Genomic DNA, 26,154 nt, shown 5'->3' on the forward strand with positions numbered 1-26,154 from the left:
AGGTTAGTGCCCTGTAGTTCACCAGTCCAGACCCAGTTTAGTGCCCTGTAGTTCACCATCCAGACCCAGTTTAGTGCCCTGTAGTTCACCAGTCCAGACCCAGTTTAGTGTCCTGTAGTTCACCATCCAGACCCAGTCCAGACCCTGTAGTTCACCATCCAGACCCAGTTTAGTGCCCTGTAGTTCACCATCCAGACCCAGTTTAGTGCCCTGTAGTTCACCATCCAGACCCAGTTTATTGTCCTGTAGTTCACCATCCAGACCCAGTTTATTGTCCTGTAGTTCACCATCCAGACCCAGTTTAGTGTCCTGTAGTTCACCATCCAGACCCAGTTTAGTGTCCTGTAGTTCACCAGTCCAGACCCAGTTTAGTGTCCTGTAGTTCACCATCCAGACCCAGTTTAGTGTCCTGTAGTTCACCAGTCCAGACCCAGTTTAGTGTCCTGTAGTTCACCAGTCCAGACCCAGTTTATTGTCCTGTAGTTCACCAGTCCAGACCCAGTTTAGTGTCCTGTAGTTCACCATCCAGACCCAGTTTAGTGTCCTGTAGTTCACCAGTCCAGACCCAGTTTAGTGTCCTGTAGTTCACCATCCAGACCCAGTTTATTGTCCTGTAGTTCACCATCCAGACCCAGTTTAGTGTCCTGTAGTTCACCAGTCCAGACCCAGTTTAGTGCCCTGTAGTTCACCAGTCCAGACCCAGTTTAGTGTCCTGTAGTTCACCATCCAGACCCAGTTTAGTGTCCTGTAGTTCACCAGTCCAGACCCAGTTTAGTGTCCTGTAGTTCACCAGTCCAGACCCAGTTTAGTGTCCTGTAGTTCACCAGTCCAGACCCAGTTTAGTGTCCTGTAGTTCACCATCCAGATCCAGTTTAGTGCCCTGTAGTTCACCATCCAGACCCAGTTTAGTCCCCTGTAGTTCACCATCCAGACCCAGTTTAGTCCCCTGTAGTTCACCATCCAGACCCCGTTTAGTGCCCTGTAGTTCACCATCCAGACCCAGTTTAGTGTCCTGTAGTTCACCATCCAGACCCCGTTTAGTGCCCTGTAGTTCACCAGTCCAGACCCCGTTTAGTGCCCTGTAGTTCACCAGTCCAGACCCCGTTTAGTGTCCTGTAGTTCACCATCCAGACCCAGTTTAGTGCCCTGTAGTTCACCAGTCCAGACCCAGTTTAGTGTCCTGTAGTTCACCATCCAGACCCTGTAGTTCACCAGTCCAGACCCAGTTTAGTGTCCTGTAGTTCACCAGTCCAGACCCAGTTTAGTGTCCTGTAGTTCACCAGTCCAGACCAAGTTTAGTGCCCTGTATTTCACCAGTCCAGACCCAGTTTAGTGCCCTGTAGTTCACCAGTCCAGACCCAGTTTAGTGTCCTGTAGTTCACCATCCAGACCCAGTTTAGTGTCCTGTAGTTCACCAGTCCAGACCCAGTTTAGTGTCCTGTAGTTCACCATCCAGACCCCGTTTAGTGCCCTGTAGTTCACCAGTCCAGACCCCGTTTAGTGCCCTGTAGTTCACCAGTCCAGACCCCGTTTAGTGTCCTGTAGTTCACCATCCAGACCCAGTTTAGTGCCCTGTAGTTCACCAGTCCAGACCCAGTTTAGTGTCCTGTAGTTCACCAGTCCAGACCAAGTTTAGTGCCCTGTATTTCACCAGTCCAGACCCAGTTTAGTGCCCTGTAGTTCACCAGTCCAGACCCAGTTTAGTGTCCTGTAGTTCACCATCCAGACCCAGTTTAGTGTCCTGTAGTTCACCAGTCCAGACCCAGTTTAGTGTCCTGTAGTTCACCATCCAGACCCCGTTTAGTGCCCTGTAGTTCACCAGTCCAGACCCCGTTTAGTGCCCTGTAGTTCACCAGTCCAGACCCCGTTTAGTGTCCTGTAGTTCACCATCCAGACCCAGTTTAGTGCCCTGTAGTTCACCAGTCCAGACCCAGTTTAGTGTCCTGTAGTTCACCATCCAGACCCTGTAGTTCACCAGTCCAGACCCAGTTTAGTGTCCTGTAGTTCACCAGTCCAGACCCAGTTTAGTGTCCTGTAGTTCACCAGTCCAGACCAAGTTTAGTGCCCTGTATTTCACCAGTCCAGACCCAGTTTAGTGCCCTGTAGTTCACCAGTCCAGACCCAGTTTAGTGTCCTGTAGTTCACCATCCAGACCCAGTTTAGTGTCCTGTAGTTCACCAGTCCAGACCCAGTTTAGTGCCCTGTAGTTCACCAGTCCAGACCCAGGTTAGTGTCCTGTAGTTCACCAGTCCAGACCCAGGTTAGTGTCCTGTAGTTCACCAGTCCAGACCCAGTTTAGTGTCCTGTAGTTCACCAGTCCAGACCCAGTTTAGTGCCCTGTAGTTCACCAGTCCAGACCCAGTTTAGTGTCCTGTAGTTCACCAGTCCAGACCCAGTTTAGTGTCCTGTAGTTCACCAGTCCAGACTCAGTTTAGTGTCCTGTAGTTCACCAGTCCAGACCCAGTTTAGTGTCCTGTAGTTCACCAGTCCAGATCCAGTTTAGTGCCCTGTAGTTCACCATCCAGACTAAGTTTATTGTCCTGTAGTTCACCATCCAGACCCAGTTTAGTGTCCTGTAGTTCACCATCCAGACCCAGTTTAGTGCCCTGTAGTTCACCAGTCCAGACTCAGTTTAGTGTCCTGTAGTTCACCATCCAGACCCTGTTTTGTGTCCTGTAGTTCACCAGTCCAGACCCAGTTTAGTGTCCTGTAGTTCACCATCCAGACCCAGTTTAGTGTCCTGTAGTTCACCATCCAAACCCAGTTTAGTGTCCTGTAGTTCACTATCCAGACCCAGTTTAGTGTCCTGTAGTTCACTATCCAGACCCAGTTTAGTGCCCTGTAGTTCACTATCCAGACCCAGTTTAGTGCCCTGTAGTTCACCATCCAGACCCAGTTTAGTGCCCTGTAGTTCACCATCCAGACCCAGTTTAGTGCCCTGTAGTTCACCAGTCCAGACCCAGTTTAGTGCCCTGTAGTTCACCAGTCCAGACCCAGTTTAGTGTCCTGTAGTTCACCAGTCCAGACCCAGTTTAGTGCCCTGTAGTTCACCATCCAGACCCAGTTTAGTGCCCTGTAGTTCACCATCCAGACCCAGTCCAGACCCTGTAGTTCACCATCCAGACCCAGGTTAGTGTCCTGTAGTTCACCATCCAGACCCAGTCCAGACCCTGTAGTTCACCAGTCCAGACCCAGGTTAGTGTCCTGTAGTTCACCATCCAGACCCAGTTTATTGTCCTGTAGTTCACCATCCAGACCCAGTTTAGTGCCCTGTAGTTCACCATCCAGACCCAGTTTAGTGTCCTGTAGTTCACCAGTCCAGACCCAGTTTATTGTCCTGTAGTTCACCATCCAGACCCAGTTTAGTGCCCTGTAGTTCACCATCCAGACCCAGTTTAGTGTCCTGTAGTTCACCATCCAGACCCAGTTTAGTGTCCTGTAGTTCACCATCCAGACCCAGGTTAGTGTCCTGTAGTTCACCATCCAGACCCAGGTTAGTGTCCTGTAGTTCACTATGCAGACCCAGTTTAGTGCCCTGTAGTTCACCATCCAGACCCAGTTTAGTGTCCTGTAGTTCACCAGTCCAGACCCAGTTTAGTGTCCTGTAGTTCACCATCCAGACCCAGTTTATTGTCCTGTAGTTCACCATCCAGACCGTTTAGTGTCCTGTAGTTCACCAGTCCAGACCCAGTTTAGTGTCCTGTAGTTCACTATCCAGACCCAGTTTAGTGTACTGTAGTTCACTATCCAGACCCAGTTTATTGTCCTGTAGTTCACCATCCAGACCCTGTTTAGTGTCCTGTAGTTCACCAGTCCAGACCCAGTTTAGTGTCCTGTAGTTCACCATCCAGACCCAGTTTAGTGTCCTGTAGTTCACCAGTCCAGACCCAGTTTAGTGTCCTGTAGTTCACCAGTCCAGACCCAGTTTAGTGTCCTGTAGTTCACCAGTCCAGACTCAGTTTAGTGTCCTGTAGTTCACCAGTCCAGACCCAGTTTAGTGTCCTGTAGTTCACCAGTCCAGATCCAGTTTAGTGCCCTGTAGTTCACCATCCAGACTCAGTTTATTGTCCTGTAGTTCACCATCCAGACCCAGTTTAGTGTCCTGTAGTTCACCATCCAGACCCAGTTTAGTGCCCTGTAGTTCACCAGTCCAGACTCAGTTTAGTGTCCTGTAGTTCACCAGTCCAGACCCTGTTTTGTGTCCTGTAGTTCACCAGTCCAGACCCAGTTTATTGTCCTGTAGTTCACCATCCAGACCCTGTTTAGTGTCCTGTAGTTCACCAGTCCAGACCCAGTTTAGTGTCCTGTAGTTCACCATCCAGACCCAGTTTAGTGTCCTGTAGTTCACCATCCAGACCCAGTTTAGTGTCCTGTAGTTCACTATCCAGACCCAGTTTAGTGTCCTGTAGTTCACTATCCAGACCCAGTTTAGTGCCCTGTAGTTCACCATCCAGACCCAGTTTAGTGCCCTGTAGTTCACCATCCAGACCCAGTTTAGTGTCCTGTAGTTCACCAGTCCAGACCCAGTTTAGTGTCCTGTAGTTCACCAGTCCAGACCCAGTTTAGTGCCCTGTAGTTCACCATCCAGACCCAGTTTAGTGCCCTGTAGTTCACCATCCAGACCCAGTCCAGACCCTGTAGTTCACCATCCAGACCCAGGTTAGTGTCCTGTAGTTCACCATCCAGACCCAGTCCAGACCCTGTAGTTCACCAGTCCAGACCCAGGTTAGTGTCCTGTAGTTCACCATCCAGACCCAGTTTATTGTCCTGTAGTTCACCATCCAGACCCAGTTTAGTGCCCTGTAGTTCACCATCCAGACCCAGTTTAGTGTCCTGTAGTTCACCAGTCCAGACCCAGTTTATTGTCCTGTAGTTCACCATCCAGACCCAGTTTAGTGCCCTGTAGTTCACCATCCAGACCCAGTTTAGTGTCCTGTAGTTCACCATCCAGACCCAGTTTAGTGTCCTGTAGTTCACCAGTCCAGACCCAGGTTAGTGTCCTGTAGTTCACCATCCAGACCCAGGTTAGTGTCCTGTAGTTCACTATCCAGACCCAGTTTAGTGCCCTGTAGTTCACCATCCAGACCCAGTTTAGTGTCCTGTAGTTCACCATCCAGACCCAGTTTAGTGTCCTGTAGTTCACCATCCAGACCCAGGTTAGTGTCCTGTAGTTCACTATCCAGACCCAGTTTAGTGTCCTGTAGTTCACCAGTCCAGACCCAGTTTAGTGTCCTGTAGTTCACTATCCAGACCCAGTTTAGTGTCCTGTAGTTCACTATCCAGACCCAGTTTATTGTCCTGTAGTTCACCATCCAGACCCTGTTTAGTGTCCTGTAGTTCATCAGTCCAGACCCAGTTTAGTGTCCTGTAGTTCACCATCCAGACCCAGTTTAGTGTCCTGTAGTTCACCATCCAGACCCAGTTTAGTGTCCTGTAGTTCACCAGTCCAGACCCAGTTTAGTGTCCTGTAGTTCACTATCCAGACCCAGTTTAGTGTCCTGTAGTTCACTATCCAGACCCAGTTTAGTGCCCTGTAGTTCACCATCCAGACCCAGTTTAGTGCCCTGTAGTTCACCATCCAGACCCAGTTTAGTGTCCTGTAGTTCACCAGTCCAGACCCAGTTTAGTGTCCTGTAGTTCACCAGTCCAGACCCAGTTTAGTGCCCTGTAGTTCACCATCCAGACCCAGTTTAGTGCCCTGTAGTTCACCATCCAGACCCAGTCCAGACCCTGTAGTTCACCATCCAGACCCAGTTTATTGTCCTGTAGTTCACCATCCAGACCGTTTAGTGTCCTTTAGTTCACCAGTCCAGACCCAGTTTAGTGTCCTGTAGTTCACTATCCAGACCCAGTTTAGTGTCCTGTAGTTCACTATCCAGACCCAGTTTATTGTCCTGTAGTTCACCATCCAGACCCTGTTTAGTGTCCTGTAGTTCACCAGTCCAGACCCAGTTTAGTGTCCTGTAGTTCACCATCCAGACCCAGTTTAGTGTCCTGTAGTTCACCATCCAGACCCAGTTTAGTGTCCTGTAGTTCACCAGTCCAGACCCAGTTTAGTGTCCTGTAGTTCACTATCCAGACCCAGTTTAGTGTCCTGTAGTTCACTATCCAGACCCAGTTTAGTGCCCTGTAGTTCACCATCCAGACCCAGTTTAGTGCCCTGTAGTTCACCATCCAGACCCAGTTTAGTGTCCTGTAGTTCACCAGTCCAGACCCAGTTTAGTGTCCTGTAGTTCACCAGTCCAGACCCAGTTTAGTGCCCTGTAGTTCACCATCCAGACCCAGTTTAGTGCCCTGTAGTTCACCATCCAGACCCAGTCCAGACCCTGTAGTTCACCATCCAGACCCAGTTTAGTGTCCTGTAGTTCACCAGTCCAGACCCAGGTTAGTGTCCTGTAGTTCACCATCCAGACCCAGTTTATTGTCCTGTAGTTCACCATCCAGACCCAGTTTAGTGTCCTGTAGTTCACCATCCAGACCCAGTTTAGTGTCCTGTAGTTCACCATCCAGACCCAGTTTAGTGTCCTGTAGTTCACCAGTCCAGACCCAGTTTATTGTCCTGTAGTTCACCATCCAGACCCAGTTTAGTGCCCTGTAGTTCACCATCCAGACCCAGTTTAGTGTCCTGTAGTTCACCATCCAGACCCAGTTTAGTGTCCTGTAGTTCACCATCCAGACCCAGTTTAGTGCCCTGGAGTTCACCAGTCCAGGCCCACCATGCTCAATGCCAAGCGTCAGCTGGAGTGATGTAAAGCTCACCGCCATTGGACTCTGGAGCAGTGGAAACGCAATCTCTGGAGTGATGAATCATACTTCACCCTCTGGCAGTCCGACGGACGATTCTGGGTTTGGCAGATGCCAGGAGAACACTACCTGTCCCAATACATAGTGCCAACTGTAAAGTTTGGTGGAGGACGAATAATGGTTTAGGGCTGTTTTTCATGGTTCGTGCTAGGCCCCTTAGTTCCAGTGAAGGGAAATCTTAACACTACAGCATACAATGACATTCTAGACGATTCTGGGCTTCCAACTTTGTGGCAACAATTTGGAGAAGGCCCTTTCCTGTTTCAGCATGACAATGCCCCAGTGCACAAAGTGAGATCCATACAGAAATGGTTTGTCGAGATCGGTGTGGAAGAACTTGACTGGCCTGACCTCAACCCCATCGAACGTCTTTGGGATGAGCCAGGCCTAATCGCCCAACATCAGTGCCCGACCTCCCTAATGCTCCTGTGGCTGAATGGAAGCAAGTCCCCGCAGCAATGTTCCAACATCTAGTGGAAAGCCTTCCCAGAAGAGTGGAGGCTGTTATAGCAGCAAAGGGGGGACCAACTCCATATTAATGCCCATGATTTTGGAATGAGATGTTTGACGAGCAGGTGTCCACATACTTTTGACTTGAGGTTTGTGGGCACTATGGTGTTGAACGCTGAGTTATAGTCAATGAAAAGCATTTTCACAAAGGTGTTATTTTTATACAGGTGGAAAAGGGCAGTGAGATTGTGTCATCTGTGGATCTGTTGGGGCAGTATGAGAATTAGTGGGTCCAGGGTGTCTGGGATGATGGTGTTGATGTGAGCCATGAACAGCCTTTCAAAGCATTTCATGGCTACAGATGTGAATGCTACGGGGCAATGGTCATTTAGACAGGTTACCTTGGCGTTCTTGGGCACAGGGACTATGGCGGTCTGCTTGAAACATGTAGGTATTACAGACTTGGTCAGGGAGAGGTTGGACATGTCAGTGAAGACCCTTACCAGCTGGTCAGTGCATGCTCTGAGTACACGTCCTGGTAATCAGTCTGGCCCTGCCAGCTGGTCAGTGCATGCTCTGAGTACACGTCCTGGTAATCAGTCTGGCCCTGCCAGCTGGTCAGCGCATGCTCTGAGTACACGTCCTGGTAATCAGTCTGGCAGGCCAGCTGGTCAGTGCATGCTCTGAGTACACGTCCTGGTAATCAGTCTGGCCCTGCCAGTGTGTTGTAATGTAGTTAACCAGTTACCAGACTGACAGGGTAATGATTACGGAGAAACATGCTGTTTACACCTGGTACTAGGGGCACAGCTTACATGGCAGTGTTCATTTTGGCAACTATTTTACATTTAGTTTTACTACTAGTTTTAGTCTTAGCCACATTTGGGTCATTTCGTCCTTTAGTTTTTAGTTTAGGACAACGTTAGTCTAGTTTTAGTCAGCCATTTTAGTCACATAATAGTAAGTGCATTTTTCTCTAACTTCCATCATGTCCCATTCAGGTAGCCTTGTTCAACTGGGCCTACTGTCCCCTCCTACACCTTAGCTGGCAACAATGATATTGTGGCAGATTGTAACCAGTGCCAGCCATAATTAACCATATACTATAAAGCCTTGGCTACAGGTTAAACAATTTACAGATCCGATTTTCTCCCCATCATAACCGTCAAGTGGATAAATAACAGTGGTTTCCTTGAAAGGGGGAGAATTCGTTTTTTCCCAGCTCAATCAGATCATGTAACTGAGGGATGGACATCCATGAGGGAGAGTGTATAAGTGCACACTTCGGAGGAAGGGTAGAGAATCGGATTGCAGCCCTCGGGTTTCTCATTCATTCCTCCCTGTCCTTGTTGTCCCTGTCCTTGTTGTCCTTGTCCTCGTTGTCCCTGTCCTTGTTGTCCTTGTCCTTGTTGTCCCTGTCCTTCTGGTCCCTGTCCTTCTGGTCCCTGTCCTTCTGGTCCCTGTTCTTCCCTGTCCTTCTGGTCCCTGTTCTTCCCTGTCCTTCTGGTCCCTGTTCTTCTGGTCCCTGTTCTTCCCTGTCCTTGTGGTCCCTGTCCTTCTGGTCCCTGTGTTTCTGGTCCCTGTCCTTCTGGTCCCTGTTCTTCCCTGTCCTACTGGTCCCTGTTCTTCCCTGTCCTTCTGTTCCCTGTTCTTCCCTGTCCTTCTGGTCCCTGTTCTTCCCTGTCCTTCTAGTCCCTGTTCTTCCCTGTCCTTCTGGTCCCTGTTCTTCCCTGTCCTTCTGGTCCCTGTTCTTCCCTGTCCTTCTGGTCCCTGTTCTTCCCTGTCCTTCTGGTCCCTGTTCTTCCCTGTCCTTCTGGTCCCTGTTCTTCCCTGTCCTTCTGGTCCCTGTTCTTCCCTGTCCTTCTGGTCCCTGTTCTTCCCTGTCCTTCTGGTCCCTGTTCTTCCCTGTCCTTCTGGTCCCTGTTCTTCCCTGTCCTTCTAGTCCCTGACTCGGAATCAGTTGTCTCAAGGGTTGAACATTATTCTTTAACTGTTCTCCTCCCCTTCATCTACACTGAAGTGGATTTAACAAGTGACATCAATAAGGGATCATAGCTTTCACCTGGATTCACCTGGTCAGTCTCTCATGGAAGGCGCAGGTGTTCTTAATGAGTTGTCCACTCAGTGTATGTTGCCCTAAGGTTGGTAGAATGTTATTCTAAATGATTCACAGCTGTAATGACTGCCAAAGGTGCTTCCACCACATCCTCCAGTGATTTTCAAACTTTTCCTGTTGCAAAGCGATATCCCAAGTATAAATACAGTAAAATATTTACATCAAAAAATATATGTTTGGAGCAAAATAGTGCTTTTTAGACACAACTGCAAACTTCAAGGAGTAGGGAATTTAAGGAGCTGGTCTGATGGGAATTCATGACGCCATCGTCCTCCCACCTTGCTTGAGGAGCAATAGAGAACAAAAGGAAAGGCCCCCCGCCCCCCCTACTTGTGCGATGTCATGACATACCTGGACCATCTATTGAGATGTGCCTTTTGTTAAAGGGGAATTTCACCCTGGGCGAATCTGGGCTTGTTTTTATCATGTCCGAGGCAGGGGGAGGGGGAGGAGATCTGAAAATAAATGTAGTCCTGCGTTGTGGCATTTCGAGAGAGCTCTATGTTACACCAGATAATCATTCACAAGCATTTTGCTACACCCGCAATAATATCTGCTAAATATTTATATGTGACCAATAAAATGTGATTTGATTTGATTATGTGATACTGATCACACTATACGTTTTTGTAGATATGGTTGTCCTTTGGACGTCTTTCAGCTATGTTCCTATCAGCGGATTCATTGCTAAATATATACAGTGCCTTCGGAAAGTATTCAAACCCCTTGACTTTTTACACATTTTGTTACATTACAACCTTATTCTGAAATTGATTTTCTTTTAAATAATCCCCAGCAATCTACACACAATACCCCATAATGACAAAGTGAAAACAGGTTTTTATAAATTTTTGCAAATGTATTAAAAATAAAAATTGGATACCTTATTTACATAAGTATTCAGACCCTTTGCTATGAAACTCGAAATTGAGCTCAGGTGCATCCTGTTTCCATTGATCATCCTTAAGATGTTTTTACAACTTGATTGGAGTCCTTCTGTGGTAAATTCAATTGATTGGACATTATTTGGAAAGGCACACACCTGTCAATTTAAGGTCCCACAGTTGAAAGTGCATGTCAGAGCAAAAACCAAGCCATTAGGTCGAAGGAATTGTCCGTAGAGCTCTGAGATTGTGTCAAGGCACAGATCTGGGGAAGGGTACCAAAAAATGTCTGCAGCATTGAAGGTCCCCAAGAACACTGTGGCTTGGTGGTAAGATGACTGCACTAACTGTAACTTGCTCTTGATAAGAGCATCTGCTAAATGACTAAAATGCAAATGTCTCTTTCTGTCTCTCTGTCTGCAGGTTCAGAGTGATTCCTGATGGTGGATACAGACTGAGAAGGACTGGCTGACTGACTGGCTGACTGATTGACTGGCTGACTGACTGGCTGACTGGCTGGCTGACTGATTGACTGGCTGACTGACTGGCTGGCTGACTGGCTGACTGATTGACTGGCTGACTGGCTGACTGGCTGACTGGCTGGCTGACTGGCTGACTGATTGACTGGCTGACTGGCTGACTGGCTGGCTGACTGGCTGGTTGACTGGCTGGTTGACTGACTGTAACTACAGCCTCTACAAGTGTCCTAACCAGCCACTCAGTGTGTGTATGTGTGGGAGTGTTAGGACTATCCCCAGTGTGTGTGAGCCCCCTCCTGCCCTGACAGCATGGCCCCAGCGGTGGGCGGTCCAGTGGGCTATACCCCTCCAGAGGGAGGCTGGGGCTGGGCGGTGGTGGTGGGAGCCTTCATCTCTATTGGCTTCTCCTATGCCTTCCCCAAGTCCATCACTGTCTTCTTCAAGGAGCTGGAGACCACCTTTGACGCTACACCCTCACAGGTCTCATGGATCTCCTCGATTATGCTGGCCTGCATGTACGGAGGAGGTGAGTAGTGGGGGCTGGTAGGGGAGGAATCTGATCTCCCTGAAGGGATTTCTGTTATTATTCACTGAAACACAGAGACAGTTAATCTCTTTATTAAAAACAGTAAAAATAAATAAATCCAATATGTAGAGAGACGAGTGTGGGGGGGGGGGGGGGGGAGAGGAAGAGTTCAGATGAGATGAGTTTAGATGACTCGACCACACACTTCTCAACAGCTAAGAGGGGACAGAGGGACAGAGGGAGAGGGAGAGGGACAGAGGGAGAGGGGACAGAGGGAGAGGGGACAGAGGGAGAGGGACAGAGGGAGAGGGGACAGAGGGAGAGGGGACAGAGGGAGAGGGACAGAGGGAGAGGGACAGAGGGAGAGGGACAGAGGGAGAGGGACAGAGGGAGAGGGACAGAGGGAGAGGGACAGAGGGAGAGGGACAGAGAGAGAGGGGACAGAGGGAGAGGGGACAGGGGGAGAGGGGACAGGGGGAGAGGGGACAGGGGGAGAGGGGACAGAGGGAGAGGGGACAGAGGGAGAGGGAGAGGGAGAGGGGGGAGAGGGGACAGAGGGGACAGAGGGGACAGAGGGAGAGGGGACAGAGGGAGAGGGGACAGAGGGAGAGGGGACAGAGGGAGAGGGAGAGGGGACAGAGGGAGAGGGGACAGAGGGAGAGGGGACAGGGGACAGAGGGAGAGGGGGGAGAGGGGACAGAGGGACAGGGGACAGAGGGAGAGGGGACAGGGGGAGAGGGACAGGGGACAGGGGGAGAGGGGACAGAGGGAGAGGGGACAGAGGGAGAGGGGGAGGGGACAGAGGGAGAGGGGACAGAGGGAGAGGGACAGAGGGAGAGGGGACAGAGGACAGAGGGAGAGGGGACAGAGGGAGAGGGGACAGGGGGAGAGGGGACAGAGGGAGAGGGGACAGAGGGAGAGGGGACAGAGGGAGAGGGGACAGGGGACAGAGGGAGAGGGGACAGAGGGAGAGGGACAGAGGGAGAGGGGACAGAGGACAGAGGGAGAGGGGACAGAGGGAGAGGGGACAGGGGGAGAGGGGACAGAGGGAGAGGGACAGAGGGAGAGGGGACAGAGGACAGAGGGAGAGGGGACAGAGGGAGAGGGGACAGAGGGAGAGGGGACAGGGGGAGGGGACAGAGGGAGAGGGAGAGGGGACAGAGGGAGAGGGGAGAGGGGACAGAGGGAGAGGGGACAGGGGGAGAGGGGACAGGGGGAGAGGGACAGGGAGAGGGACAGAGGGACAGAGGGAGAGGGGACAGAGGGAGAGGGGACAGGGGGAGAGGGGACAGAGGGAGAGGGGACAGAGGGAGAGGGACAGGGGGAGAGGGGACAGAGGGAGAGGGACAGAGGGAGAGGGAATGAGAGGGGAGAGGGGACAGAGGGAGAGGGGACAGAGGGAGAGGGGACAGAGGGACAGGGGACAGAGGGAGAGGGGACAGAGGGAGAGGGAATGAGAGGGGAGAGGGGACAGAGGGAGAGGGAATGAGAGGGGAGAGGGGACAGAGGGACAGAGGGAGAGGGGACAGAGGGAGAGGGGACAGGGGGAGAGGGGACAGAGGGAGAGGGGACAGAGGGAGAGGGAATGAGAGGGGACAGAGGGGACAGGGGACAGAGGGAGAGGGAATGAGAGGGGACAGAGGGAGAGGGGACAGAGGGAGAGGGGACAGAGGGAGAGGGGGGAGAGGGAGAGGGGACAGAGGGAGAGGGGACAGAGGGAGAGGGAGAGGGGACAGAGGGAGAGGGGACAGAGGGAGAGGGGACAGAGGGAGAGGGAGAGGGGACAGGGGGAGAGGGAGAGGGGACAGGGGGAGAGGGGATAGAGGGAGAGGGGATAGAGGGAGAGGGGACAGAGGGAGAGGGACAGAGAGAGAGGGGAGAGGAGAGAGAGGGAGAGGGGACAGAGGGAGAGGGGACAGAGGGAGAGGGAGAGGGGACAGAGGGAGAGGGGACAGAGGGGACAGGGGACAGAGGGAGAGGGGACAGAGGGAGAGGGGACAGAGGGAGAGGGGACAGAGGGAGAGGGACAGAGGGAGAGGGGGACAGAGGGAGAGGGGGACAGAGGGAGAGGGACAGAGGACAGAGGGAGAGGGGACAGAGGGAGAGGGGACAGAGGGAGAGAGGACAGAGGGAGAGGGGACAGAGGGAGAGGGGACAGGGGGAGAGGGGACAGGGGGAGAGGGGACAGAGGGAGAGGGGACAGAGGGGACAGAGGGAGAGGGGACAGAGGGAGAGGGGAGAGAGGGGACAGAGGGAGAGGGGACAGAGGGAGAGGGGACAGAGGGAGAGGGACAGAGGGGAGAGGGGAGAGAGGGGACAGAGGGAGAGGGCACAGAGGGAGAGGGGACAGAGGGGACAGAGGGAGAGGGGAGAGAGGGGACAGAGGGAGAGGGGACAGAGGGAGAGGGACAGAGGGGACAGAGGGAGAGGGGACAGAGGGAGAGGGGACAGAGGGAGAGGGGACAGGGGGAGAGGGAGAGGGGACAGAGGGAGAGGGGACAGAGGGAGAGGGAGAGGGGACAGAGGGAGAGGGGACAGAGGGAGAGGGAACAGAGGGAGAGGGAACAGAGGGAGAGGGAACAGAGGGAGAGGGGACAGAGGGAGAGGGGACAGGGGACAGAGGGAGAGGGGACAGAGGGAGAGGGACAGAGGCAGAGGGAGAGGGGACAGAGGGAGAGGGACAGAGGGGACAGAGGGAGAGGGGACAGAGGGAGAGGGGACAGAGGGAGAGGGGACAGAGGGAGAGGGGATAGAGGGAGAGGGGACAGAGGGAGAGGGAACAGAGGGAGAGGGGACAGAGGGAGAGGGGACAGGGGACAGAGGGAGAGGGGACAGAGGGAGAGGGGACAGAGGGAGAGGGGACAGAGGGAGAGGGACAGAGGGAGAGGGGACAGAGGGGACAGAGGGAGAGGGACAGAGGGGACAGAGGGAGAGGGGACAGAGGGAGAGGGGACAGAGGGGACAGAGGGAGAGGGGAGAGAGGGGACAGAGGGAGAGGGGAGAGGGGAGAGAGGGGACAGAGGGAGAGGGGAGAGAGGGGACAGAGGGAGAGGGGACAGAGGGAGAGGGACAGAGGGGACAGAGGGAGAGGGGACAGAGGGAGAGGGGACAGAGGGAGAGGGGACAGAGGGAGAGGGAGAGAAGGAGAGGGGACAGAGGGAGCAGCCAACAATTAGGTTCTGCTACACAAGCCCAGAACCTTCTCTATACATAGAAAACTATGTGTGAGAAAAAGAGAGAAGGGAAGGAGTGAGGTAAAGAGAGAAGGGAAGGAGTGAGGTAAAGAGAGAAGGGAAGGAGTGAGGTAAAGAGAGAAGGGAAGGAGTGAGGTAAAGAGAGAAGGGAAGGAGTGAGGAGAAGGGAAGGAGTGAGGTAAAGAGAGAAGGGAAGGAGTGAGGAGAAGGGAAGGAGTGAGGTAAAGAGAGAAGGGAAGGAGTGAGGAGAAGGGAAGGAGTGAGGTAAAGAGAGAAGGGAAGGAGTGAGGTAAAGAGAGAAGGGAAGGAGTGAGGTAAAGAGAGAAGGGAATGAGTGAGGTAAAGAGAGAAGGGAAGGAGTGAGGAGAAGGGAAGGAGTGAGGTAAAGAGAGAAGGGAAGGAGTGAGGTAAAGAGAGAAAGGAAGGAGTGAGGTAAAGAGAGAAGGGAAGGAGTGAGGTAAAGAGAGAAGGGAAGGAGTGAGGTAAAGAGAGAAGGGAAGGAGTGAGGTAAAGAGAGAAGGGAAGGAGTGAGGTAAAGAGAGAAGGGAAGGAGTGAGGTAAAGAGAGAAGGGAAGGAGTGAGGTAAAGAGAGAAGGGAAGGAGTGAGGTAAAGAGAGAAGGGAAGGAGTGAGGTAAAGAGAGAAGGGAAGGAGTGAGGAGAAGGGAAGGAGTGAGGAGAAGAGAGAAGGGAAGGAGTGAGGTAAAGAGAGAAGGGAAGGAGTGAGGTAAAGAGAGAAGGGAAGGAGTGAGGAGAAGGGAAGGAGTGAGGAGAAGGGAAGGAGTGAGGTAAAGAGAGAAGGGAAGGAGTGAGGAGAAGAGAGAAGGGAAGGAGTGAGGTAAAGAGAGAAGGGAAGGAGTGAGGTAAAGAGAGAAGGGAAGGAGTGAGGAGAAGGGAAGGATTGAGGAGAAGGGAAGGAGTGAGGTAAAGAGAGAAGGGAAGGAGTGAGGTAAAGAGAGAAGGGAAGGATTGAGGAGAAGGGAAGGAGTGAGGTAAAGAGAGAAGGGAAGGAGTGAGGTAAAGAGAGAAGGGAAGGAGTGAGGTAAAGAGAGAAGGGAAGGAGTGAGGTAAAGAGAGAAAGGAAGGAGTGAGTGCTGTGGGGGTGCTTTGCTGCAGGAGGGACTGGTGCACTTCACAAAATAGATGGCATCATGAGGAAGGAAAATTATGTGGATATATTGAAGCAACATCTCAAGACATCAGTCAGGAAGTTAAAGCTTGGTCGCAAATGGGTCTTCCAAATGGACAATGACCCCAAGCATACTTCCAAAGTTGAGGCAAAATGGCTTAAGGACAACAAAGTCAAGGTTTTGGAGTGGCCATCAGAAAGCCCTGACCTCAATCCTATAGAAAATGTGTGGGCAGAACTGAAAAAGCATGTGCGAGCAAGGAGGCCTACAAACCTGACTCAGTTACACCAGCTCTGTCAGGAGGAATGGGCCAAAATTCACCCAACTTATTGTGGGAAGCTTGTGGAAGGCTACCCGAAACGTTTGACCCAAGTTAAACAATTTAAAGGCAATGCTACCAAATACTAATTGAGTGTATGTAAACTTCTGATCCACTGGGAATGTGATGAAAGAAATAAAAGCTGAAATAAATCATTCTCTTTACTATTATTCTGACATTTCACATTCTTAAAATAAAGTGGTGATCCCAACTGACCTAAGACAGGGAACTTTTACTAGGATTAAATGTCAGGAATTGTGAAAAACTGAGTTTAAATGTATTTGGCTAAGGTGTATGTAAACATCCGACTTCAACTGTATATGGAGAACAGAGGAAGTCAAATAGATCTGTTCTGATATCTATATGGAGAACAGAGGAAGTCAAATAGATCCGTTCTGATATCTATATGGAGAACAGAGGAAGTCAAATAGATCTGTTCTGATATCTATATGGAGAACAGAGGAAGTCAAATAGATCTGTTCTGATATCTATATGGAGAACAGAGGAAGTCAAATAGATCTGTTCTGATATCTATATGGAGAACAGAGGAAGTCAAATAGATCTGTTCTGATATCTATATGGAGAACATGACCCAAGTAGGCTACTACAGGAATAATCAATCCTATGGGTACTATCATATCCATCTAGTCATGAATCATATTGGTATATCCATGATTATTATCTGTTTTTGTGCAAGGGGGAGAAGGGATAGAGGGAGGGGGGGGGGACGAGAGAGGAGGAACCAATTAATTTATATAATATCTCTCAGAGAGAAGGGAAGGAGTGAGGTAAAGAGGGAGGAGGGGGGGGGGACGGAGGAGGGGGGGGCGGAGGGGGGGGGGACGGAGGAGGGGGGGACGGAGGGGGGACCAATTAATTTATATAATATCTCTCAGAGAGAAGGGAAGGAGTGAGGTAAAGAGGGAGGAGGGGGGGGGACGGAGGAGGGGGGGGGGGACGGAGGAGGGGGGGGGGACGGAGGGGGGACCAATTAATTTATATAATATCTCTCAGAGAGAAGGGAAGGAGTGAGGTAAAGAGAGAAGGGAAGGACGGAGGAGGGGGGGGACGGAGGGGGGGGGGACGGAGGAGGGGGGGGGCGGAGGGGGGGACGGAGGGGGGGGGGACGGACGGAGGGGGGGGGATGGAGGGGGGGGGACGAGAGAGGAGGAACCAATTAATTTATATAATATCTCTCAGAGAGAAGGGAAGGAGTGAGGTAAAGAGAGAAGGGATAGAGGGAGGAGGGGGGGGGGACGGAGGAGGGGGGGGCGGAGGAGGGGGGGGACGGAGGGGGGGGGACGAGAGGAGGAACCAATTAATTTATATAATATCTCTCAGAGCAGTAAATCACTGGGCTCTTTGTCCTTCAGAACACCCCAACAAAGATGTCATGCCTGATTTGTCTGCGTGTGCGTGTGCGTGTGCGTGTGCGTGTATGCATGTCAGGGTTTCTGCTATGAAAATGTGGCCCCGGACATTTGACCGACGGCATTTTAAAAATGTGTATAGTATTTATTTTAGGGGGTAGATCAGCTTTAATATTGCAGATAGGTTGGGGGTTCTATCAATGTAATTGTCTGCATCATTTCCAATCCCCATATATATTTTTACAAATATTATTTCCTTTATTATTTTCCCCTAACCCCACCACCCCTCCCCTAATTGGAGTCATCTAATGGAGAACAACACTTTAGGCCTCTACTTCCTGCTTATACATACTATATACAGTACCAGTCAAAAGTTTGGACATTGTAAAATAATAGTGAAGACATCAAAACAATGAAATAACACATATTTAATTGATACATGATATGGAATCATGTAGTAACCAAATAAGTGTTAAACAAATCAAAATATATTTTATATTTTATATTCTTCAAATAGCCACCCTTTGCCTTGATGACAGCTTTGCACACTCTTGGCATTCTCTCAACCAGCTTCACCTGGAATGCTTTTCGAACAGTCTTGAAGGAGATCCCACATATGCTGAGCACTTGTTGGCTGCTTTTCCTTCACTCTGCGGTCCGACTCATCCCAAACCATCTCAATTGGATTGAGGTCAGGTGATTGTGGAGGCCAGGTCATCTGATGCAGCACTCCATCACTCCTTCTTGGTCAAATAGCCCTTACACAGCCTGGAGGTGTTTTGGGTCATTGTCCTGTTGAAAAACAAATGATAGTCCCACTAAGCCCAAACCAGATGGGATGGCGTATCACTGCAGAATGCTGTGGTAGCCATGCTGGTTAAGTGTGCCTTGAATTCTAAATAAGTCACAGACAGTGTCACCAGCAAAGCACCCCCACACCATAACACCACCTCCTCCATGCTTCACGGTGGGAACCACACATGCGGAGATCATCCGTTCACCTACTCTGCGTCTCACAAAGACACGGTGGTTGGAACCAAAAATCTCAAATTTAGACTCCAGACCAAAGGACAGATTTCCACCGGTCTAATGTCCATTGCTCGTGTTTCTTGACCCAAGCAAGTCTATTCTTCTTATTGGTGTCCTTTAGTAGTGGTTTCTTTGCAGCAATTCGACCATGAAGGCCTGATTCACGCAGTCTCCTCTGAACAGTTGATGTTGAGATGTGTCTGTTATTTGAACTCTGTGAAGCATTTATTTGGGCTGCAATCTGAGGCTAGTAACTCTAATGAACTTATCTTCTGCAGCAGAGGTAACTCTGGGTCTTCCTTTCCTGTGGCGGTCCTCATGAGGGTGGCTACTTTGAAGACTCTAAAATCTAAGTATTGGTGGTTCCAAACTTCTTCCACTTAAGAATGATGGAGGCCACTGTGTTATTGGGGACCTACAATGCTGCATAAATGTTTTGGTACCCTTCCCAAGAGCTGTGCTTCAACACAATCCTGGAAAATGTTTTATTTAATCAATTTTAGAATAAGGCTATAATGTAACAAAATGTGGAAAAAGTCAAGGGGTCTGAATACTTTCCGAATGCACAGTATAAAGTTGACCTATTCTATTGGTCAGCTTGTCAAGAAATCAATAGCCCAAACAACTGACTCTGGGACAGTTGTGCGACCAACCAGTAGGCCTCGGCTACAACCAGTAGGCCTCGGCTACAACCAGTAGGCTACAACCAGTAGGCCTCGGCTACAACCAGTAGGCTACAACCAGTAGGCCTCGGCTACAACCAGTAGGCCTCGGCTACAACCAGTAGGCTACAACCAGTAGGCCTCGGCTACAACCAGTAGGCTACAACGAGTAGGCCTCGGCTACAACCAGTAGGCCTCGGCTACAACCAGTAGGCCTCGGCTACAACCAGTAGGCCTCGGCTACAACCAGTAGGCTACAACCAGTAGGCCTCGGCTACAACCAGTAGGCTACAACCAGTAGGCCTCGGCTACAACCAGTAGGCTACAACCAGTAGGCCTCGGCTACAACCAGTAGGCTACAACCAGTAGGCCTCGGCTACAACCAGTAGGCTACAACCAGTAGGCCTCGGCTACAACCAGTAGGCCTCGGCTACAACCAGTAGGCTACAACCAGTAGGCTACAACCAGTAGGCCTCGGCTACAACCAGTAGGCCTCGGCTACAACCAGTAGGCTACAACCAGTAGGCCTCGGCTACAACCAGTAGGCCTCGGCTACAACCAGTAGGCCTCGGCTACAACCAGTAGGCTACAACCAGTAGGCCTCGGCTACAACCAGTAGGCCTCGGCTACAACCAGTAGGCTACAACCAGTAGGCCTCGGCTACAACCAGTAGGCTACAACCAGTAGGCCTCGGCTACAACCAGTAGGCTACAACCAGTAGGCCTCGGCTACAACCAGTAGGCTACAACCAGTAGGCCTCGGCTACAACCAGTAGGCTACAACCAGTAGGCCTCGGCTACAACCAGTAGGCCTCGGCTACAACCAGTAGGCCTCGGCTACAACCAGTAGGCCTCGGCTACAACCAGTAGGCTACAACCAGTAGGCCTCGGCTACAACCAGTAGGCCTCGGCTACAACCAGTAGGCCTCGGCTACAACCAGTAGGCTACAACCAGTAGGCTACAACCAGTAGGCCTCGGCTACAACCAGTAGGCTACAACCAGTAGGCCTCGGCTACAACCAGTAGGCCTCGGCTACAACCAGTAGGCTACAACCAGTAGGCCTCGGCTACAACCAGTAGGCTACAACCAGTAGGCCTCGGCTACAACCAGTAGGCCTCGGCTACAACCAGTAGGCCTCGGCTACAACCAGTAGGCCTCGGCTACAACCAGTAGGCTACAACCAGTAGGCCTCGGCTACAACCAGTAGGCTACAACCAGTAGGCCTCGGCTACAACCAGTAGCCTACAACCAGTAGGCCTCGGCTACAACCAGTAGGCCTCGGCTACATAGATAACATGTTAAAAAGCAATGAATCTGATGCAACAGATCAGAACGTTTAGCTTAGAATGTTGCTAAACTATTATTAGCGCAGCAATGCGCATACGGCAGTATGCTAGGCTACACGCGAATGTGCATTTGGCTACCGGACAATTAAAGAACGTTGAAAACCCATTGAAAATGAGGGAAATAGGCTTCTTTTTTCAATGGCATATGGTCTTTAGAAAATAATTGCCTCTACGGATATGGTCAGATTCTACCTAGGCTACTTTGAAGCAGGGTTTAACATTCCTCATAATATGTAGGAAAACATTCAGGTTTCAAACAATTAAGTCGCTATATGTTTTCAAAATGCATACTTCCTCCAGCTCATTGCATAGTGATGCGCTGATGAAGCCTACCTTCCTGTGCATTTGAATGGCGAATGGGAAGTCTTTTAATTACCAGTTGAGAAGTAAGAATAGTAGCTCTCTTTAATCGTGGGCCAAACTATTTTTAACACACGATTACATTTAGAATTGGTGCGCAGTCATTGGGCTTATAAAAAGAGCGCTGTCTCTATGCTGTACGTGTGTGGTGATAAATAAGATACTCTACACGCACCTATTTATATCTACTACATTATGCAAATGAACCCATAGACCGATGAGCATGACCGGTCAAATGTATTTCCATCAACTGGTATTTCAATCAATGAATATGCTCATCGGTCTGTATGTGAATCTGCTCATCGGTCTGTATGTGAATCTGCTCATCGGTCTGTATGTGAATCTGCTCATTGGTCTAACGTTGTGTAAAGTTTTGGGTTAGTTTTGACAGTTTGAGTGAGTCCGTCGTCAACTTATTCAGCCAGTTAGTTAGCTAGAATAGTTAGCATGCTAGCTAGCCATTGCTCTCTGCCAACGAAAAACCCCTCCTTCCACGGCACGAACACACAGAGAGAGCCAAGCTAACGTTAACTAGTCACCCATGTCCCGAATTCCCTTGAACAACTCTGGTTACCAGTCTGTAAAAACAAAACACAAATGTAGGTTATAGCTTAACCTTAGTAGCTACTGTTAGCTAGTTGCAAGTGCAAAGCTAGCCACTGAATCGATTCAGCCAGTTCGCGTCTGTTCGCTAGGTCGTTCCAGCTATTGTCTAGTTAACTATCCAGGTAGCAACAAGCTAGCTACATTTCGAGTACAGTAGCTACTAACTATCTAACGTTAACGCTTCAGATAATGATGTTAGAAAAACAGCTGAATGGTAGGTAGCTAGCTGGCATAATTACAGGTACTCTTAAGCGTGAAATAACATTGGAAACAACTATCCACAGTTGCTAATAGTTACCAGTAGCTACCCACTAGCTAGTCCAGGTTGTGGGTTAGCTAGCCTCGTGCTTCACCGGGCTCAGCCGAATACAATACTTACCTACAATAATTACCTACAATAACCTACAATAACTACCTAGATAAAGTACCTACAATACCTACCTACAATCTAAATACATGGTTTAAGCTTTACTCGACACCATATAAGCACCATATAAGCCAAGCTTACCTCCCGCCAGAGAAAACACAACCTCACCCGATGTAGAGGTCCACATACAGTGGGGGAAAAAGGATAGTCAGCCACCAATTGTGCAAGTTCTCCCACTTAAAAAGATGAGAGGCCTGTAATTTTCATCATAGGTACACATCAACTATGACAGAAAAATTGACGAAAAAAATTCCAGAAAATCACATTGTAGGATTTTTAATGAATTTATTTGCAAATTATGGTGGAAAATAAGTATTTGGTCACCTACAAACAAGCAAGATTTCTGGCTCTCACAGACCTGTAACTTCTTCTTTGAGGCTCCTCTGTCCTCCACTCGTTACCTGTATTAATGGCACCTGTTTGAACTTGTTATCAGTATAAAAGACACCTGTCCACAACCTCAAACAGTCACACTCCAAACTCCACTATGGCCAAGACCAAAGAGCTGTCAAAGGACACCAGAAACAAAATTGTAGACCTGCACCAGGCTGGGAAGACTGAATCTGCAATAGGTAAGCAGCTTGGTTTGAAGAAATCAACTGTGGGAGCAATTATTAGGAAATGGAAGACATACAAGACCACTGATAATCTCCCTCAATCTGGGGCTCCACGCAAGATCTCACCCCGTGGGGTCAAAATGATCAAAAGAACGGTGAGCAAAAATCCCAGAACCACACAGGGGGACCTAGTGAATGACCTGCAGAGAGCTGGGACCAAAGTAACAAAGCCTACCATCAGTAACACACTACGCCGCCAGGGACTCAAATCCTGCAGTGCCAGACGTGTCCCCCTGCTTAAGCCAGTACATGTCCAGGCCCGTCTTAAGTTTGCTAGAGTGCATTTGGATGATCCAGAAGAGGATTGGGAGAATGTCATATGGTCAGATGAAACCAAAATATAACTTTTTGGTAAAAACTCAACTTGTCATGTTTGGAGGACAAAGAATGCTGAGTTGCATCCAAAGAACACCATACCTACTGTGAAGCATGGGGGTGGAAACATCATGCTTTGGGGCTGTTTTTCTGCAAAGGGACCAGGACGACTGATCCGTGTAAAGGAAAGAATGAATGGGGCCATGTATCGTGAGATTTTGAGTGAAAACCTCCTTCCATCAGCAAGGGCATTGAAGATGAAACGTGGCTGGGTCTTTCAGCATGACAATGATCCCAAACACACCGCCCGGGCAACGAAGGAGTGGCTTCGTAAGAAGCATTTCAAGGCCCTGGAGTGGCCTAGCCAGTCTCCAGATCTCAACCCCATAGAAAATCTTTGGAGGGAGTTGAAAGTCCGTGTTGCCCAGCGACAGCCCCAAAACATCACTGCTCTAGAGGAGAACTGCATGGAGGAATGGGCCAAAATACCAGCAACAGTGTGTGAAAACCTTGTGAAGACTTACAGAAAACGTTTGACCTGTGTCATTGCCAACAAAGGGTATATAACAAAGTATTGAGAAACTTTTGTTATTGACCAAATACTTATTTTCCACCATCATTTGCAAATAAATTCATAAAAAATCCTACAATGTGATTTTCTGGATTTTCTTTTCTCATTTTGTCTGTCATAGTTGACGTGTACCTATGATGAAAATTACAGGCCTCTCTAATCTTTTTAAGTGGGAGAACTTGCACAATTGGTGGCTGACTAAATACTTTTTTCCCCCACTGTATCAGTGTGGATGTCGGATCACCACCTCAAGCTGAACCTCTACCCCCAGCTCTACTCTACTCTGTTCTACCCCCAGCTCTACTCTACTCTGTTCTACCCCCAGCTCTACTCTACTCTGTTCTACCCCCAGCTCTACTCTACTCTGTTCTACCCCCAGCTCTACTTCTCTGTTCTACCCCCAGCTCTACTCTACTCTGTTCTACCCCCAGCTCTACTCTATTCTGTTCTACCCCCAGCTCTACTTCTCTGTTCTACCCCCAGCTCTACTTCTCTGTTCTACCCCCAGCTCTACTTCTCTGTTCTACCCCCAGCTCTACTCTATTCTGTTCTACCCCCAGTTCTACTCTATTCTGTTCTACCCCCAGCTCTACTTCTCTGTTCTACCCCCAGCTCTACTTCTCTGTTCTACCCCCAGCTCTACTTCTCTGTTCTACCCCCAGCTCTACTCTACTCTGTTCTACCCCCAGCTCTACTCTACCCCCAGCTCTACTCTACTCTGCTCTGCTCTACCCCCAGCTCTACTTCTCTGTTCTACCCCCAGCTCTACTTCTCTGTTCTACCCCCAGCTCTACTCTACTCTGCTCTACCCCCAGCTCTACTCTACTCTGTTCTACCCCCAGCTCTACTCTACTCTGTACTACCCCCAGCTCTACTCTATTCTGTTCTACCCCCAGCTCTACTTCTCTGTTCTACCCCCAGCTCTACTTCTCTGTTCTACCCCCAGCTCTACTCTACTCTGTTCTACCCCCAGCTCTACTCTACCCTGTTCTACCCCCAGCTCTACTCTACCCTGTTCTACCCCCAGCTCTACTCTACTCTGTTCTACCCGCAGCTCTACTCTACTCTGTTCTACCCCCAGCTCTACTTCTCTGTACTACCCCCAGCTCTACTCTACTCTGTTCTACCCCCAGCTCTACTTCTCTGTTCTACCCGCAGCTCTACTTCTCTGTACTACCCCCAGCTCTACTCTACTCTGTTCTACCCCCAGCTCTACTTCTCTGTTCTACCCCCAGCTCTACTCTACTCTGTTCTACCCCCAGCTCTACTCTACTCTGTTCTACCCCCAGCTCTACTCTACTCTGTTCTACCCGCAGCTCTACTCTACTCTGTTCTACCCCCAGCTCTACTCTACTCTGTTCTACCCCCAGCTCTACTCTACTCTGTTCTACCCCCAGCTCTACTCTACTCTGTTCTACCCGCAGCTCTACTCTACTCTGTTCTACCCCCAGCTCTACTCTACTCTGTTCTACCCCCAGCTCTACTCTACTCTGTTCTACCCCCAGCGCTACTCTATTCTGTTCTACCCCCAGCTCTACTTCTCGGTTCTACCCCCAGCTCTACTCTATTCTGTTCTACCCCCAGCTCTACTCTACTCTGTTCTACCCCCAGCTCTACTCTACTCTGTTCTACCCCCAGCGCTACTCTATTCTGTTCTACCCCCAGCTCTACTTCTCGGTTCTACCCCCAGCTCTACTCTATTCTGTTCTACCCCCAGCTCTACTCTACTCTGTTCTACCCCCAGCTCTACTCTACTCTGTTCTACCCCCAGCTCTACTCTACTCTGTTCTACCCCCAGCTCTACTCTATTCTGTTCTACCCCCAGCTCTACTTCTCTGTTCTACCCCCAGCTCTACTTCTCTGTTCTACCCCCAGCTCTACTCTACTCTGTTCTACCCCCAGCTCTACTCTACTCTGTTCTACCCCCAGCTCTACTCTATTCTGTTCTACCCCCAGCTCTACTCTACTCTGTTCTACCCCCAGCTCTACTCTACTCTGTTCTACCCCCAGCTCTACTCTACTCTGTTCTACCCCCAGCTCTACTCTATTCTGTTCTACCCCCAGCTCTACTTCTCTGTTCTACCCCCAGCTCTACTTCTCTGTTCTACCCCCAGCTCTACTCTACTCTGTTCTACCCCCAGCTCTACTTCTCTGTTCTACCCCCAGCTCTACTCTATTCTGTTCTACCCCCAGCTCTACTCTACTCTGTTCTACCCCCAGCTCTACTCTACTCTGTTCTACCCCCAGCTCTACTCTACTCTGTTCTACCCCCAGCTCTACTCTATTCTGTTCTACCCCCAGCTCTACTTCTCTGTTCTACCCCCAGCTCTACTTCTCTGTTCTACCCCCAGCTCTACTTCTCTGTTCTACCCCCAGCTCTACTCTACTCTGTTCTACCCCCAGCTCTACTCTACTCTGTTCTACCCCCAGCTCTACTCTACTCTGTTCTACCCCCAGCTCTACTCTATTCTGTTCTACCCCCAGCTCTACTTCTCTGTTCTACCCCCAGCTCTACTCTACTCTGTTCTACCCCCAGCTCTACTCTATTCTGTTCTACCCCCAGCTCTACTTCTCTGTTCTACCCCCAGCTCTACTTCTCTGTTCTACCCCCAGCTCTACTCTACTCTGTTCTACCCCCAGCTCTACTCTACTCTGTTCTACCCCCAGCTCTACTCTATTCTGTTCTACCCCCAGCTCTACTCTACTCTGTTCTACCCCCAGCTCTACTTCTCTGTTCTACCCCCAGCTCTACTCTACTCTGTTCTACCCCCAGCTCTACTCTACTCTGTTCTACCCCCAGCTCTACTCTACTCTGTTCTACCCCCAGCTCTACTCTATTCTGTTCTACCCCCAGCTCTACTTCTCTGTTCTACCCCCAGCTCTACTCTACTCTGTTCTACCCCCAGCTCTACTCTATTCTGTTCTACCCCCAGCTCTACTTCTCTGTTCTA

The 26,154-nt window shown here is 50.0% G+C and overlaps 1 protein-coding gene across 1 annotated transcript in view; it reads left to right on the forward strand.

The window, feature by feature from the left end:
- The window catches only part of LOC311121103 (monocarboxylate transporter 1-like), a 95,103-nt gene that overhangs the window by 25,725 nt on the left and 43,224 nt on the right, over nt 1-26,154 (forward strand). The window contains exon 2 of the mRNA XM_084195631.1: nt 10,678-11,259. Within this exon, the coding sequence (XP_084051757.1) occupies nt 11,043-11,259 (217 nt within the window). The 5' untranslated portion in view covers nt 10,678-11,042. The remainder of the gene's footprint in view (nt 1-10,677; nt 11,260-26,154) is intronic.

This window comes from Coregonus lavaretus (assembly GCF_964263955.1).
Source record: "Coregonus lavaretus genome assembly, contig: HAP1_SCAFFOLD_250, whole genome shotgun sequence".
NCBI lineage: Eukaryota > Metazoa > Chordata > Actinopteri > Salmoniformes > Salmonidae > Coregonus > Coregonus lavaretus.